This window comes from Heterodontus francisci, chromosome 32 (assembly GCF_036365525.1).
Source record: "Heterodontus francisci isolate sHetFra1 chromosome 32, sHetFra1.hap1, whole genome shotgun sequence".
In the NCBI taxonomy this organism is placed as follows: domain Eukaryota; kingdom Metazoa; phylum Chordata; class Chondrichthyes; order Heterodontiformes; family Heterodontidae; genus Heterodontus; species Heterodontus francisci.
In genome coordinates, this window is record NC_090402.1 from 52,861,838 (window position 1) to 52,879,053 (window position 17,216).

The 17,216-nt window shown below is 45.6% G+C and overlaps 1 protein-coding gene across 2 annotated transcripts in view; it reads left to right on the forward strand.

Annotated features, from left to right (window-relative positions):
- The window catches only part of ndor1 (NADPH dependent diflavin oxidoreductase 1), an 83,539-nt gene that overhangs the window by 34,698 nt on the left and 31,625 nt on the right, over positions 1-17,216 (forward strand). The window contains exons 4-7 of one of the 2 annotated variants that reach the window (XM_068012807.1): positions 5,695-5,772; positions 8,797-8,894; positions 10,130-10,228; positions 11,314-11,415. In XM_068012807.1, coding sequence (XP_067868908.1) covers positions 5,695-5,772; positions 8,797-8,894; positions 10,130-10,228; positions 11,314-11,415 — 377 coding nt within the window. The remainder of the gene's footprint in view (positions 1-5,694; positions 5,773-8,796; positions 8,895-10,129; positions 10,229-11,313; positions 11,416-17,216) is intronic. The other variant, XM_068012808.1, reaches the window with a different exon arrangement.

Consider the following 17,216-nt stretch of genomic DNA (forward strand, 5'->3'; position numbering starts at 1 on the left):
CTCCAGCTCCACACACAGATTGCCACTTTGGTCTCTAATGGGCCCTACTCTTTCACTGGTTATCCTCTTGCCCTTAATATGCTTATAAAACGCCTTAGGATTTTCCTTTATCTTGCCCGCCAGTGTTTTTTCATGTCCCCTCTTCTCTCTCCTAATTACTTTTTTAAGTAGCCCTCTACACTTTCTATACTCCTGTAGTGTCTCCACTGTTTTCAGCACTCTGAATCTGCCATAAGCCTCCTTTTTTTAACTGATCCAATCCTCTATATCCCTTGACATCCAGAGTTCCCTGGACTTGTTGGTCCTACCCTTCACCTTAATGGGTACATGTTGGCTCTGAACCCTCACTATTTCCTCTTTGAATGACTCCCACTGATCTGATGTCGACTTTCCTACAAGTAGCTGCTCCCAGTCCACTTTGGCCAGATCCTGTTTTATCATCTCAAAATCGGCCTTCCCCCAATTCAGTACCTTTATTTTCGGTCCATCTTTGTCCTTTTCCATAACTACCTTATTTCTTACAGAGTTATGGTCACTATCCCCAAAATGATCCCCCACTGACACTTCTACCACTTGTCGGGCTTCATTCCCTAGGATTAGGTCCAGTACTGCCCCTTCTCTTGTAGGACTTTCTACATACTGGCTCAAAAAGCTCTCCTGTATGCATTTTAAGAATTCCACCCATTTAAGCCTTTTGCACTAAGACTATCCCAGTTGATATTGGGGAAGTTGAAATCCCCTACTATTATTACCCTATTATTTTTACACTCTTTGAGATTTGCCTACATATCTGCTCCTCTATCTCTCTCTGACTGTTTGGTGGCCTGTAGTACACTCCCAGCCAAATGATTGCTGCTTTTTGTTTTTAAGTTCTACTCATATGGCCTCATTTGAGGAACCTTCTAAGATATCATCCCTCCTTACTGCAGTAATTGACTCATTGATTAACAGTGCAATGCCATCTCCTCTTTTACCCCCTCCCCTCTCATGCCTGAAGTTTCTATACCCTGGAATATTGAGCTGCCAGACCTACCCCTCCCTCAACCATGATAGCAATATCATAATCCCATGTGCTAATCAATGCCCTCAATTCATTTGCCTTACTCGTAAGACTCCTTGCATTAAAATAGATGCAATCCAGCATTGCATTTTTCACTTGTACCTTTACAGGTCTATATTTGCTTTGCCTTCCGGACTGACTCATTTCCTCTTCTATATTTGGCTGTGCATCACCTCCTACTGTACCTCCACTCTGTACCCCACCCCACTGCCGAATTAGTTTAAACCCCTTCCCCTCCCCCCCACCCCCCCCCCCCACCCCACAACAGCACTAGCAAACCTCCCAGCAAGGATGTTGGTCCCGTTCTGGTTCAGGTGCAACCCGTCCAACTTGTACAGGTCCCACCTTTGCCAGAAACAGACCAGTGATCCAGGAAACTAAAGCCCTCCCTCCTGCACCACCTCCTCAGCCACGCATTCATCTGCTCCATCCTCCTATTCCTATACTCACTAGCACGTGGCACTGGGAATAATCCAGAGATTACAACCTTTGAAGTCCTGCTTTTTAATCTGCTACCTAGCTCCCTAAATTCTTGTTGCAGGACCTCATCCCTCTTTCTACCTATGTCGTTGGTACCAATGTGTATCACGACCTCTGACTGTTCACCTTCAGAATGTGCTGCAGCCGCTCCGAGACATCCTTAACCCTAGCACCAGGGAGGCAACATACCATCTGGAGTCTGGTATGCGGCCACAGAAACGCCTGTCTGTTCCCCTTACAATTGAATCCCCTATCAGAATGGCTCTCCCACTCTTTTTCACCCCCTCCTGAGCAGCAGAGCCATCTGTGGTGCCACGAACTTGGCCGTTGTGCTTTCCCCTGGGAGGCCATCCCCCCAACAGTATCCAAAGCAGAATATCTATTTGAGAGAGGGATGGCCACAGGGACCCCTACACCTGCAACATGACCACCTGGCTAAACGTGCTATCCATGACGTCCTCAGCATCGTGGATGCTCCACAGTGAGTCCATCCGCAGCTCCAGCTGCGCAATGCGGTCAGCTAGTAGCTGCAGCTGGACACACTTGCTGCACACGTGGTCGCCAGGGACACTTCCAGTGTCCCTGATTTCCCACATAGCACAGGAGGAGCATGCCACGGGGCTGAACTCTCCTGCCATGATTTAGCCTTAGATTGAGCTCCTTAGTTACTCCCTTTAATTTTGAGTACTAATTACAACAGGGACCTTATTCTACTCCAAACACTACCTACTACAATCTAAATTCCCTGCCTTTACTTTTACTTCAGCTATTGAAAGTTGTAAAAAAGGGTAGAAATACTCACCTATTCCTACATACCAATCAGCTGCCTCCCCTTGCAACACGTCACTTTCTGAACTGTGACGTCAGTCCTGAAACACTCTCGCTATCCCTGTGAGAGTATGCCTCTTTTAAACTGCTGGAACTCCCGCTCGCCGGTGCCTGTCCCCTTGCAGGTCCGCTTGGTCTGGCTGAAGGGTTAACATGAGAGTTGATGAGGGCAATGCTGTTAATGTGGTGTACGTGGACTTCTAAAAGGCATTTGATATAGTGCCACACAACTGACTTGTGAGCAAAGTTATAGCTCATGGAATAAAAGGGACATTAGCAACATAGATGCAAAATTGGCTGAGTGACAGGAAACAGAGAGTAGGTAGTTAATGGATGTTTTACGGGCTGGAGGAAGGTTTGTAGTGGAGTTCCCCAGAGATCAGTGTTGGGACTCTTGCTCTTCCTGATGTATATTAATGACCTAGACCTTGGTGTACAGGGCACAATTTCAAAATTTGCAGATGAAACGAAACTTGGAAGCATTGTGAACTGTGAGGACGGTAGTGTAGCACTCCAAAAGCCATGGACAAACTGGTGGAATGGGCAGGCAGGTGGCAGATGGAGTTCAATGTGGAGAAATGTGAAGTGATTCACATGGAGGAAGAACATGGAGAGATGATAAATAAAGGGTACAATTCTAAAAGGGGTGTAGGAACAGAGGGACCTGGGTGTATATGTGCTTAAGTCATTGAAGGTGGCAGGACAGGTTGAGAGAGTGGTTAATAAAGCAGACAGTATCCTAGGCTTTATTAACAGGGGCATAGAGTACAAGAGCAAGGAGATTATGTTGAACTTGTATAAGACGCTAGTTTGGCCTCAGCTGGAGTATTACATTCAGTTCTGGGCACTGCATTTAAGGAAAGATGTGAAGGCATTGGAGAGAGTGCAGAAAAGATTCACAAGAATGGTTCCAGGGATGAGGAACTTCATTTACGAAGTTAGATTGGAGAAGTTAGGATTGTTTTCCTTGGAGAAGGGAAGGCTGAGAGGAGATTTGATTGAGGTATTCAAAATCATTAGGAGTCTGGACAGAGCAGATAGGGAGAAATGGTTCCCACTCATGAAAGGCTCAAGAACGAGAGGGTACAGATTTAAGGTAATTGGCAAAAGAAGCAATGGTGATCTGAAAAACTTGATCAAACAGCGGGTGGTTACGATCTGGAATGCACTGCCAGAGAGTGCGGTGCAGCTAGGTTCAATTGAGGCGTACAAAAGGGAATTAGATAGTTACCTGAAAAGGAAGAATGTACAGGGTAATGGGGAGAAGGCAGGAGAATGACACTAAGTGAATTACTCGGAGAGCCAGCGGAGACACGATGGGCCGAATAGTCTCCTGCGCTGTAACAATTCTGAGATTCTGTGCCTATCTTTTCTGGAACTCCATGTTTGAAAGCCTCTAATCAGGTTTCTGACTCTGCCACAGCATTGAAACTGCCCTTTTCAAAGGCAAGAATGACATCCTTTAGGACTGTAATCATGGTATCCCTCATCAACCTCCTCTACCTGCCTTTTTTGCATTTATTGCCCATCCCTAATTGCCCTTGAGAAGGTGATGGTGAGTTGCCTTCTTGAACCACTGCAGTCCGTGTGAGGTAGGTATACACACAGTGCTGTTAGGAAGGGAGTTCCAGGATTTTGACCCAGTGACAGTGAAGGAACGGCGATATAGTTCCAAGTCAGGATGGTGTGTGACTTGGAGGGGAACTTGCAGATGGTGATGTTCCCATGCATTTGCTGCTCTTATCCTTCAAGGTGGTAAAGGTCGTGGGTCGGAAGGTGCTGTCAAAGGAGCCTTGGTGCCTGTATGCATTGACATGGTTGATCGCACCGACCTACAGCACCTCCTCTGCAGTCCAGCTGAGTGGGACTGCCCTCGCTAGGTTCCATTCTTGTGTATCCTATTGTAGCCAGAGAATCTCTGCAGTGGCTTCTCTTCCCACTTCTACACTGTTATCTCTGGAGTCCCATAAGGATCTAACCTTGGTCCCCTCCTATTTTTCATCAACATGCTTCCTTCGTCGATATCATCCAAAAACATGTCAGATTCCCCACGTATGCTCACGACACCCAGCTCTGCTTCACGACCACCTCTGTCAACCTATCCACTGTCTTTGATTTGTCATGTTGCGTCACTGACATCCATTAATAAATGAGCAGAAAGTTCCTATAATTAAATATTAGGAAGACCAAAACCATTGTCTTAAGTCCCCACTGCAAAATCAGTTCCCCAGCCATCGACTCCATCCTTTTCCTTGGCCTCTATCTAAAGCTGAACCAAACTGTTCGCAACCTTGATGTGCTATTTGACCCTGAGCTGAGCTTCCAGCCACACATCTGCTCCATCACCAAGACCATCTACTTCCACTTCCTGGCAGTTTCAGAATTTGAATTCAGTCAAATAAATCTGGAAATAAAAATAAAAAAGCTATCAATAAAGGTGACCATGAAGCTGCCAAGTTGTCATAAAACTCCAACTGGTTCACTAGTGAGGGAAGGAAACCTGCTGTCCTTACCAATTCAGCCCTCTGGGGATTATGAAGACAGGATAGTAAAGTGGAGTTGATGTAGAAGGTCAGCCATTATCTTATTGAATGGCAGCACAGGCTCGAGGGGCTGTATGGCCATCTCCGACTCCTATTCCTTGTATTCTTAAGCTCATCTGGCCGACCTTCCATCTTCCACTCTCTGTAAGCTTAAGATCATTGAAACTCTGCTGTCTGTATCCTAAATCCCAAATTCCGTTCACCAGTCACTCCTATGCTCACTGCCCTGCATTGGCTCCTGGTCTGGCAACACCTCAGTTTTAAAATTCTCAACCTTGTTTTCAAATCCCTCTATGGCTCGCCCCTCTCTAAGACTGCAATCTCCCCCAACCCTACAACCCTCTGAGATCTATGCGTTCCTCCAATTTTGGCTTTTTGAGCATCCCTGCTTTAATCACAACCCTGCCTTCATGCTCTGGAATTACCTCCAAAAACCCCTCTACCTCTCTCTCCTCCTTTAAGATGCTGCTTAAAACCTATCTCTTTGACCAAGCTATGGGTCATATGTTCTAATATCTTCTTACGTGGCAACTTTTGTTTTATAACATTCCTGAGAAGTGCCTTGGGTTGTTTTACGATATTAAATGTGCTATAGAAATGCAGGTGGTTGTTGCAGTTTCCACTGATACTCTGACGTGCAAATGCACAGAGCCGCTTGGACCTGTAACTGAAATGAGGGAGCAGCTCCTGCACTGATTTCTTGCTTACACGTCAGATAGACTGTGCTCTCGAGCCAAGCCTGGTACTCTGATGTTCTAACTGTCTTTTTCTCTTCCTGCTCAGGCTGACCTGATCCAGGAGCCCCTGGTGGTGTTTGTCTGCTCCACCACCGGCCAGGGTGAACCTCCGGACAATATGAAGGTACACTAACACCAGCTGAAACCGCCTCTCACCAGCTGGGGAAATGGGTCCTTTGAACATTTAGGACCAAATTTAAGTAGAATGTAGTTAAGGGGAGCATTTACAGCCTTGTAATTCACTTGAATGTTTGGATGACATAAGCCATCAATAAGTTTCACGCAGTGCAGAATATGTACAGTAACATGAGTTTGGTTTCTCCCTCCCCACACAGTATTTACTCCTAGTAAGGTCTGGGACCAGAATCCAATTCCTGTTCATACAGTGTACACTCCTGGTATGTCTGAGAGTAGAATACAATCCCTGTCCATACAGTGTGCACTCCTGGTACAGTCGGGACCAGAATACAACTCCTGTTCCTACAGTGTTAACTCCTGGTACAGTCTGGGACCAGGATACGATCCCTATCCATACTGTGTTAATCCCTCTCCATACTGTGTTAACTTCACATCTGGAATACTGTGCGCAGTTTTGGTCTCCACATTTAAAAAAGGATGTATTTGCATTGGAGGCAGTGCAGCGAAGGTTCACCAGATTGGTCCCTGGGATGATGGGTTTGTCCTGTGATAGGTTATGTAAACTAGACTTATATTCTCTGGAGTTTAGAAGAATGAGAGGTGATCTCATTGAAACATATAAGATTCCAAAGGGGCTGGATAGGGTAGACACTGACAGATTATTTCTGCTTGTCGGGGAATCTAAAACACGGGGGTTGGGAGGGGGGCACAGTCTCAGGATAAGGGGCCTGATCATTTAGGACTGAGATGAGAAATTATTTCACTCAAAGGGTTGTGACTCTTTGGAATTCTAACCCCAGAGGGTTGTGAATGCTCCATTGTTGAATACATTTAAGGCTGCGATAGACAGATTTTTGGTCTCTCAGGGAATCAAGGGGTATGGCAAGTGAGCGGGAAAGTGGAGTTGAATTCTAAGATCAGCCATGATCATTTTGAATGGAAGAGCAGGCTCGATGGGCAGTATGTTCTACTCCTGATCCTATTTCTTGTGTTCTTGTGTACCAATAGAATACAATTCCTGTCCAAACAATGTTAACTCCTGTTACAGTCTGGGTCCAGGATACAACTGCTGTTCATACAATATTAACTCCTGGTACAGTCTGGGATCAAAATACAATTTCTGTTCGTACTATCTAGTTTAGTTTAGTTTAGAGATACAGCACTGAAACAGGCCCTTCGGCCCACCGAGTCTGTGCCGAGCATCAACCACCCATTTATACTAATCCTACACTAATCCCATATTCCTACCACATCCCCACCTGTCCCTATATTTCCCTACCACCTACCTATACTAGGGGCAATTTATAATGGCCAATTTACCTACCAACCTGCAAGTCTTTTGGCTTGTGGGAGGAAACCGGAGCACCCGGAGAAAACCCACGCAGACACAGGGAGAGCTGGCAAACTCCACACAGGCAGTTCCCAGAATTGAACCCGGGTCGCTGGAGCTGTGAGGCTGCGGTGCAAACCACTGCGCCACTGTGCCGCCCTACTGTTAACTCCTGGTACAGTCTGGGACCAGGATACAAGTCCTGTCCACACTGTTAATTCCTGGTACAGTCTGGACCTGAATACAACTCCTACTCATACAGTATTAACTCCCAGTACAATCTGGAATACAATCCCTGTCCATACAGTATTAATTCTTGATGCAGCTAGGACCAGGATACAACCCCTATCCATACAGACTCAGACCTGGATATCCCCTGTCATGTCAGTGTGGGGAAGTTATGACATGTAACCCAACGGCATTAGGTAATGGAGACACTGGGCTTGATATTAACTCCCCCACAACAGGTGAGAGGAGGTCAGTGTTGAGGAAGGGGTTAAACCATAACAAAGTGACCAACCCAACATGCATGTGCCTGTTGCCATTTTGATGGCAGCTATTAGCAAGGCCTGCGAGTGTCCCGTCTTGGAGAGGTTGGACACTTCATTAACATATTTAAATTAGGGTCCCACAATACCATTGGGAGCCTGATTTAAGAGTTGCTGGCCAGGTTTCCCAGGGCTCCAGAAACTCAGGCAGGAGCCACCAGCTCTAGAAAGTAAATGCCTTTTATAACACTGCCTGTAAGCCAAGAGGAGCAGGAGTGCTCCACCCACAACTCCTCAAGGATGCCTTCAGTCTGTATCCTGCAGATCAGCTTCTTTCTTACCTTCCTGCCAATTGCAGCATCTCTCTCTCCCTCCTCACCCCCACCTCTGCCACCCTCAACGATCATGGCCTCTTTCTCTTCTGTTGATTATGTCTTCTCTCTCCCTCTTGTCAATTGTGGCCACTCTCTTTCTCTCTCTCTCTCTCTCCCCCTCCCTCCACCCCCTTGCCAATCACAGCTACTGCCTCCTGCCAATCATGGCCTCTCTCTTTCTGTCTTGCCGATCGTGACCTCTCTCCCTCCTGCTAGTCGCAGCCTCTTTGTCTCCTGCCTCACTCTATCTCTCCTGCCAATTGCTGGGCCTTTCTCTCGTTCTCTCCTGTCAATCGTGGCCCCCCTCTCTTAACGATCATGGCCTCTCTCCCTCCTGCCGATGGGGTCTTTCTCTCTCCCTCCTTCCTGCAGATCACAGCCTCTTTCTTCAGCCTCTGCCCCAATCTGAAGCTTGCTCTCCTCCAATTTGCTGGACTCTATCCCAAAGTGCTTTCCTACCTGGCAGGTAGCCAGCCCGCCTGTCAATTTGGTCAACTGCCAGGCGGAAAATGGAAGAAAAAAATATAATGAGGTTCTGTTTTTAAATTCATCAGGACCTCAGGTCCCTGTCCTTGCAGGATTTTTCAGCCACTTTTGGCCTGCCTCCATTCCCTGCCTGTAAGTATTGGGACCGTTGAGCCTGCAGTCAAAGCTGCATCGTCCTGTGCTATGCAAGTACTGATATCATACTTCATCGCACTCACACAGTCAGACTTCGTCTCCCACCCCCGTCCCCACTCGCTGTACACCCTTCCCCAACCCCATCTCCCCGACAGTGATCGAGTTTGATCCAGGCTAACTCTCTGTTTGCCCTGTAGAAATTCTGGCGGTTTATCTTTCGACGGAACCTTCCTGCAGCCTCCCTCTCTCTGATGGACTGTGCTGTCCTGGGTCTTGGAGATTCCTCCTACCCTAAGTAAGTTGAATGGTGAGTTTGTGGGGAGTGGGTTTTAAGTACTGATGATCATCATTACACAATTGTGAAGTTTTGTGTCTCTGTTGAGTGATTGGCCAGTCTGCCACTAGAGGCCAAGAGAGAAAATGCATCAACTTCTGGCCACAGAATGTCAGTCAAAGTTGTCCCCCTTCTCTCCAAACCAACTACAAGATGTTTTAAATAATTGTATTGCTTGGGATCACTCTGTGGGTTTGTACAATGAGTAACTGAAGTATACAGGACATGAGTATCCTGGTTTGATCCCCAGCCTGTGGTGCACTAACTGGAATAGTTGGGCAGCTATTGGGCCCATTGGATAAAGAAGAGTAAAATCTGACATTGGTTCCAACACTTGCTTGCCATCCAGTCACTACTCCTGGAAGTGTACATGTGGATTTTAGGGGAGGATGGGATACCACTTGCAGTCAAATAGCCTGCAGATGCCCATTGTTGAGGTTAATGCAGGATACTGGTACTTGGGTGATATACCAAACTATCTGTGGTGCAGTATCCCAGCAGTAAGTCAGCACCTTCAGGGGAGGAAGTGAGAGAGTTCACAAGGGGAAAAATTACATTTACAAAGTGTCACTTTTCTCACTTGTCAGATTTAAAGATAATTGGGATGGGTCTGGAGGAAGATACTTTTTGACCCATTTTATTTCGTCCTTCCACTTTCATTCCAGCTTTTAATGCCCACCAGCACAGATCGATAAATTCTTAGCTTAACACCTAATTCAAAAGATGACATCGCTGGTAATGCAGCACTCCCTCAGTTCTGTACTGCAGTGTCAACCGAATTTATGCATTCATGACTTGGTGTGGAGCATGATCCTTCTTATTGAGAAGTAAAAGTGCTAAAGCTGATCCGGTCGAGCTCCCCTGACCAAGTCAATCTGATATGCTTAACTGGGTCACTTAGATCCATCTGGAGTATCTGCCTGATATATGACCCTTGAGAATCTTGATTGAAGATTTAATTATGATCTCCCCCTCAAGTAAAGTGACGAAATTCTAAGGTTTGAAGAACTCTCTAACAACACAAAGTCTGATCAGATCTGAGTGATTCCAGAAGTATTTAAATAATACCACAGTAAGTAATGTAACTGTAATACCACTAGTTAGGAACTATGTTTGAACTTGAATGTTTTAAAGTGACCGAATTTCTACAGTGCATGCTTTTTTTATTTTAAATGTGATTTTTTTTTTAATTAAAGGTTTAACTTTGTTGCCAAGAAGTTGAGTAAGCGTTTGATTCAGCTGGGATCCAATGGACTGCTGCCTGTGGGATTGGGTGATGATCAGCATGATCTGGGGTAAGAGTGCTCTCTGAGTATCCCCCAAACCCTTCAAGCATGCTGGTTGGTTAATGACGCATGCAAACCGAAACTAATGCACCGAGTGAAGGTGTATGTATAAAGTTTGAGCCCAAGTATGTTACTCAAACCTGTCTCATCACCGACACATTTCACCTTAAACCATGATTCCTGTCCGATGTATTGCTTATAGTGACTGCTTTTATGAGTTTAACTAGATGTACTTTGTAAAGTTTAAGGCTTAGAAGCCTAGAAATGACTGTGTTCGGTATTACGGGACCAATACTAATGTCTTCATGTGGTATTCCTCGCTCTCTTTTTCACACAAGCAGGCTTTGCTTTTAACTTATCTTGAGGATGTGACACTGGCCAGTCTGGGTTTATTGTCCATCCGTATGCTCCTTGGGTCATTCACTCATGTTGGGTGCTGAAGAGAGACACTTGTGTAGTGTGGGAACATGAGCTGCATACACATGGTGATAAGGAAACTAAAGTTGAGGCGCACTGGCAGCAGAATGGGAATGCTTGAAGTGTAATATCAAAATTACAGTAACTCTATACAAAGCTAAAACTCAGCAAAGAAGCGTTTGTATTGCTTTGCGAATGTCTTACTGCCCTACTGTCTCTATCGTACAGACTCAGGACAGATTAACTAGCAGAACCTCAGAACAAAGCATGTGTGGATTATAAATAAAACAAGGCCATTATTTAATGTCAGCTTCTCACTGACATGTCCTTTGCTCTCCTGGTTAATGATGTTACACAAACTATTCAGCTGAACACTAGCCTATAACTTGCTCTGTTACTCAATATTCCACATCCTTGATTAGATTCCTGCCTGCAGTTCACTCCCAAGTATCCATTATTACTCATGTGAACTATCTGAGCCTAATGTTAGTTATATCTATCAATGTCTGAAGTTCCTCGGTACACAGACCTCCCATCATTGCCCGATTTGCAGAAACCTGCCTTTTTTATGTATTTTGTTTGTTTTCTGCTGAAATCTTGACACCATCTCTCACCAAAGCAGTTTAGAAATTTCTGTAAAGGGATGTATTCTGATTTAACTTCTTTCTCCTGTCCAGACCCGATGCTGTAATTGATCCCTGGTTAAGGGAGTTCTGGGAGCAAGCCTTGAGTATCTACCCTCTGCCGCCAGGGTTAAGCATGCTTGGTGACGATGTCATGTGAGTACAATACAGTAAGGGAGGCAGGCGTCTTGTGCTTGGCTTTCACCAGTGCAAAGCTGAGTAGCTTCCTGACAATGTTGGACCATTAAAAACAAATGGAAGATTGGAATAAGTAAAAGTCATGGAGAATCAGGCCTTTTCCTACCTCAATCGTGGACTCCCTAACCACTGTGTCTGTACTCTCTTTAAACTGCATGTGACTCGAACAGCACTGTTTGTATCGCCATAACCCTCAATTCCATTTTCCAACATGTTATCAATGCACAAAGGGGTCACCTTGGAATGTAATTGTTTGCTGTAATCACTCACCTGCATTCCCTCACTGTGGCTGCTGCTCACACCTGGGCTTTACTATGACTCATAGGAGAGGACAGTCCATAATAGCCAGAATGTGGGTCTCTAAAACTGTATGTTCTTGTTCTGTACATGGCGGAGGCTGTGCAACTCCTCAGAAGGGAGATCATGAGGGGGTCGGAGACGGGTGAAGTACCCTGATCAGAGGGTGAGCATACATTGCCCATTGGCTCGAGTCTGGAGATCCAGATCTCATAGAATCAAAGAATGGCTACAGCATAGAAGGAAGCCATTCGGCCTGTCGTGTCCTTACCATCTCGATGCAACTCATCTAGTTCCACTCCCCAGCCTTTTCCCCATAGCCCTACAAATTTTTTCTCGTCAGATAATTATCCAGTTCTCTTTTGAAGACCTCGATTGAATCTGCCTTCACCACACTCTGAGGCATTGCATTCCAGATCCTAACCACTTGCTGTGTAAAAAAAAAAAAGTATTTCATCATGTCACTGTTGCTTCTTTTGCCCATCACCTTAAATCGATGTCCTCTAGTTCTGGATCCTTCCACCAATGAGAACAGCTTCTCTCCATCTACCCTGTCCAGACCCATCATGAGTTTGAACACTCCTATCAAATCTCCTCTTAGTCTTCTCTACTCCAAAGAGAACAGCCCCAACTGCTCTAACCTATCCAAGTAATTGAAGTTCCTCATCCCAGGAACCATTCTCTTGAATCTTTTCTGCACCCTCTCTAATGCCCTTAACATCCTTCCGAAAGTGTGGTGCCCAGAATTGGACACAATACTCCAGTTGTGGTCAAACCAATGTTTTATACACGTTTATCATAACTTCTTTGTTTTTGTACTCGATGCCCCTTTTTATGAAGCCCAGGATCCCATATGCCTTATTAACCGTTTTCTCAACCTGCCCTGCAATCTTCAGTGATTTGTGCACATATATCCCCAGGTCCCTCTGCTCCTACACCCCTTTAAGAATTGTACCCTTTAATTTATATTGGCTCTCCTCATACACCCTGGCTTTAAAGGAAGGTTGGTGCCAGCCGGAGACTGTGTGTGACACTGTGCAGCAGATTGTCTGCAGATGTTGGTACTGGTGCAGCAGATTGCTCATTGGTGCTGGAGACTGTGTATGACACCGTGCAGCAGATTGTACGCAGGTGTTGTTGCTGGTGCTGCAGACTGTGTACGACTCTGTACAACCAATTGTTCTTGGTGCTGGTGCTGGAGAATGTATGACACTGTGCAGCAGATGGTGAGTCATTTGGAGGAATCTGTTACTCGCACCTTTGATACTGTGGTTTTGCATCACTGTAGTTCGTCCTGCACTGTGCGGGACACCTGTTGGAGGGTCACTCAGACAGAGCCCCAAAGTCAGTGCTACCTCCGTGGATCCTCAGACTCCTGTCATAGAGGCCTAGACTGGCAGATTGAAGAGAACCGTCTCTTCAGGCCTCCAGGCAAATGAATTCCAAGATAGATAAGTGTGAGGCATTGCATTTTTGTAGGAGGAATAAGTTGGTCACATACTCTTCAGAAAATAAGAGTCTCGATAGGGTAGAGGACCTAGGGGTACAGATTCACAAATCATTAAAAGTAGCAAGGAGTTCTGAAGAAGGGTCACTGACCTGAAACGTTAACTCTGCTTCTCTCTCCACAGATGCTGCCAGACCTGCGGAGTATTTCCAGCATTTCTTGTTTCTATTTCAGATTTCCAGCATCTGCAGTATTTTGCTTTTATTAAAAGTAGTTAGTTAACGTTGGTTAACAAATGCGAACAAAGTACTGGGTTTGTTTCTGGAGGAATAGAATTCAAAAGCAGGGAAGTTATGTTAAACCTATATAGAACCTTGGTTGAAGCATATTGTTCACAGTTCTGGTCTCCATTTTTTTTAAAAACGACATTGGAGAAAATGTGAAAAAGATTTTCAAGGATGATACCAGAACTGAGAGGTTGTAACTATCAGGAAAAACTGAACAGACTGGAGTACTTTCCCTAGAAAAGAGAAGGTTAAGAGATCTTTTAAAATTCTGAAGGGGTTCGATAGGGTAGAGAACTTGTTTCCTCTTGTGTGAGAGACCAAAACTGGGGGAGCGCCATAAATGTAAGATAGCCACTAATAAATCCAATAAGGAATTCATGGGAAATTTCTTTACCTAGAAGGTGGTGAGAATAAATTCACTACCACAGGGAGTGGTTGAGGTGAATAGCATAGATACATTTAAGGGGAAGCTGGCTAAGTATATGAGAGAGAAAAGAATAGACAAATATGTTGTGAGATAGACTTTTGTGGAGTATAAACAGCATGTTTCTATGCTGTAAATTCTCTGTAATTCTGTGCGATGCTTGGGGTCTAGAATACAGCAACAAAGGCTTACCGTTCTGCAGCAGCTTTAATGAAAAACATTGAACCTAAGCATTTCACCAGTCGCTATAGAAAGGGAAACAGATGGTGAGAATGAATGAATGGAGGGAGGGATTTGGAATGGTGCACATAGGCCTGGTTAATGAGGTTGGTTTTGAGAAGAAAGCAAGAACTTAGATTTATATAACACCTTTCATGTCCTCAGCATATCCCAAAGCATTTTACAGCCAATTAAATGCTTTTGAACTGTAGTCACTATTGTAATGTTGGAAATGCTGCAGCTAGTTTGCACACAGCAAGCTCCCACAAACAGCAATGCAATAAATAACCAGATAATCTGTTTTAGTGATATTTACTGCGGGATAAATATTGGCCAGTACACTGTGGAGAGCTTCCCCACTCTTCTTCAAAATAGTGCTATTGGATCTTTTACAGACCCCTGGATGGCAGAAAAGGCAGCATTCAATTACTCGTTCTTGGGATGTGTGTGTTGCTGGCAAGGCCAACATTTATTCCCCATCCCTAATTGCCCTTGATAAGGTGGTGGTGAGTCGCTTTCTCAAACCACTGCAGTCCATGTCATGTATGTACACCTATTCTGCTATTAGGGAGGGATATCCAGGATTCTGACCCAGCGATGGTGAAGGAGTATCAATATAGTTCCAAGTCAGGTTGTCGAGTGACTTGGAGGGGAACTGACAGGTGATCCTGTTACCATGCATCTGCTGTCCTTGTGGGAGAGGGTACGGGTTTGAAAGGTGCAGTCAAAGGAGCCTTGGCTGGTTACTGCAGTGCAACTTGTAGATAATACACGCTGCTGCCATCATGTGCTGGTGGTGGAGGGAGTAAATGTTTAAAGTGGTGGATGGGGTGCCAATCAAGCGGGCTGCTATGTCTTGGATAGTGTTGAGCTTCCTGAGTGTTGTTGGAGCTGCACTCATCCAGGCAAGTGGCGAGTATTCCATCACACTCATGACTTGTGCATTCTAGATGGTGGACAGGCTTTGGGGAGTCAGGAGGTGAGTTACACACTGCAGAATTCCCAGCCTCTGATATGCTCTTGTAGCCACGGTATTTATACGGTTAGTCCAGTTAAGTTTCTAGTCAATGGTAACCACCACCGCAACCAATCTCAGTGATGGTGATGCCGTTGAATGTCGGGGGAGATGAATTCATTCTTGCTTGTTAGAGACGATCATTGCCTGATACTTGTGTGGCATAAATGTCATTTGCCGCTGAACAGCCCAAGCCTGAATGTTGCCCTGCATGCGGACACAGACTGCTTCAGTATCTAAGGAGTTGTGAATGGTATGAACACTGTGGAATCATCAGTGAACATCCCCACTTCTGCATTTATGATGGAGGGAAGGTCATTGATGAAGCAGCTGAAGATGGTTGGGCCTAGGACACTAACCTGAGGAACTCCTGCAGCGATGTCCTGGGGCTGAGATGATTGGCTTCCAACAATCACAACCATCTTCCTTTTGTGCTAGATATGATTCCAACCAGTGGAGAGTTTTCTCCCCTGATTTCCATTGACTTCAATTTTGCTCGGGCTTCTTGATGCCACACTTGTTCAAATGCTGCTTTGATATCAAGGGCAATCACTCTCACCTCACCTCTTGAGTTCAGCTCTTTTGTCCATGTTTGGATCAAGACTGTAAAGAGGTCAGGAGTTGAGAGGTCCTGGCGAAACCCAAACTGAGCGTCACTGAGCAGGTTATTACTGTGTAAGTGCCATTAATAGCACTGTTGATGACACCTTCCATCACTTCCCTGATGATTGAGAGTGGACTGATCGAGCAGTAATTAGCCTGATTGGATTTGTCCTGCTTTTGTGGACAGGGCATACTTGGTCAATTTTCCACATTGTCAGGTAGATGCCTGTGTTGTACTTGTACTGGTTCTGGAGCAAAAGTCTTGAGTATTACAGCTGGGATGTTGTCAGGGCCTGTAGCCTTTGCAGTAACCAGTGCCTTCAGCCTTTTCTTGATATCAGGTGGAGTGAATCGAATTGTCTGTAGACTGGCATCTGTGATGGTGGGGATCTCAGGAGGAGGCCGAAATGGATCATCCACTTGGCACTTCTGGCTGAAGATGCTTGCAAATGCTTTAGCCTTGTCTTTTGCACTGACGTCCTGGGTTCCCCCAACATTGGGAATGCTTTTGGAGCCTCCTCCTCTGGTTAATTGTTTAATTGTCGACCACCATTCACAACTGGATATGGCAGGACAGCAGAGCTTTGATCTGATCCATTGGTTGTGGGATCACTTAGTTCTGTCTGTAGCATGCTGCTTTTACTGTTTAGCATGAATGTAGTCCTGTGTTATAGCTTCACCAGATTGGCACCTCATTTGTAAGTATGCTTGCTGCTCCTGGCATCCTCTTCTGCACTCCACATTGAACCAGGGTTGGCCCCCTGGCTTGATATTAATGCTAGAGTGAGAGATATGTCGGACCATGAGGTTACGATTGTGCTGCTGCTGATGGCCCACAGCGCTTCATGAATGCCCAGTTTTGAGCTGCTGGATCTGGTCTGAGTCTATCCCATTTAGCACAGTGGTAGTTCCACACAACATGGTTGAGGGTGTCCTCAGTGTGAAGACGGGACTTCATCTCCACAAGGACTGTGCGATGGTCACTCCTAACAATACTATCGCGGACAGATGCATCTGCAACAGGTAGATTGGTGAAATCAAATATGTTTTTCCCTTTTTTGGTTCTCTCACCACCTGCCACAGGCCCAGTCTGGCAGATATGTCCTTCAGTACTTGGCCAGCTTGGTCAGTAGTGGTGCTACCGAGCCACTTTTGGTAATGGACTTTGAAGTCCCACACCCAGAGTACATTCTATGCACTTGCTACCCTCAGTGCTTCTTCCAAGCGATGTTGAACATGGAGGAGCACTGATTCTTCAGCTGAGGCAGGATGGTAGGTAATAATCAGCAGGAGGTTTCCTTGCCCATGTTTGAGCTGATGCCATGAGACTTCATGGGCTGTGGAGTCAATGTTGAGGACTCCCATCGCCACTCCCTCACGACTCTATACCACTGTGCCACCACCTCTGGGTCTGTTCTGCCAGTGGGACAGATATTCCGATGACTGGTGATGGAGGATTCTGGGACG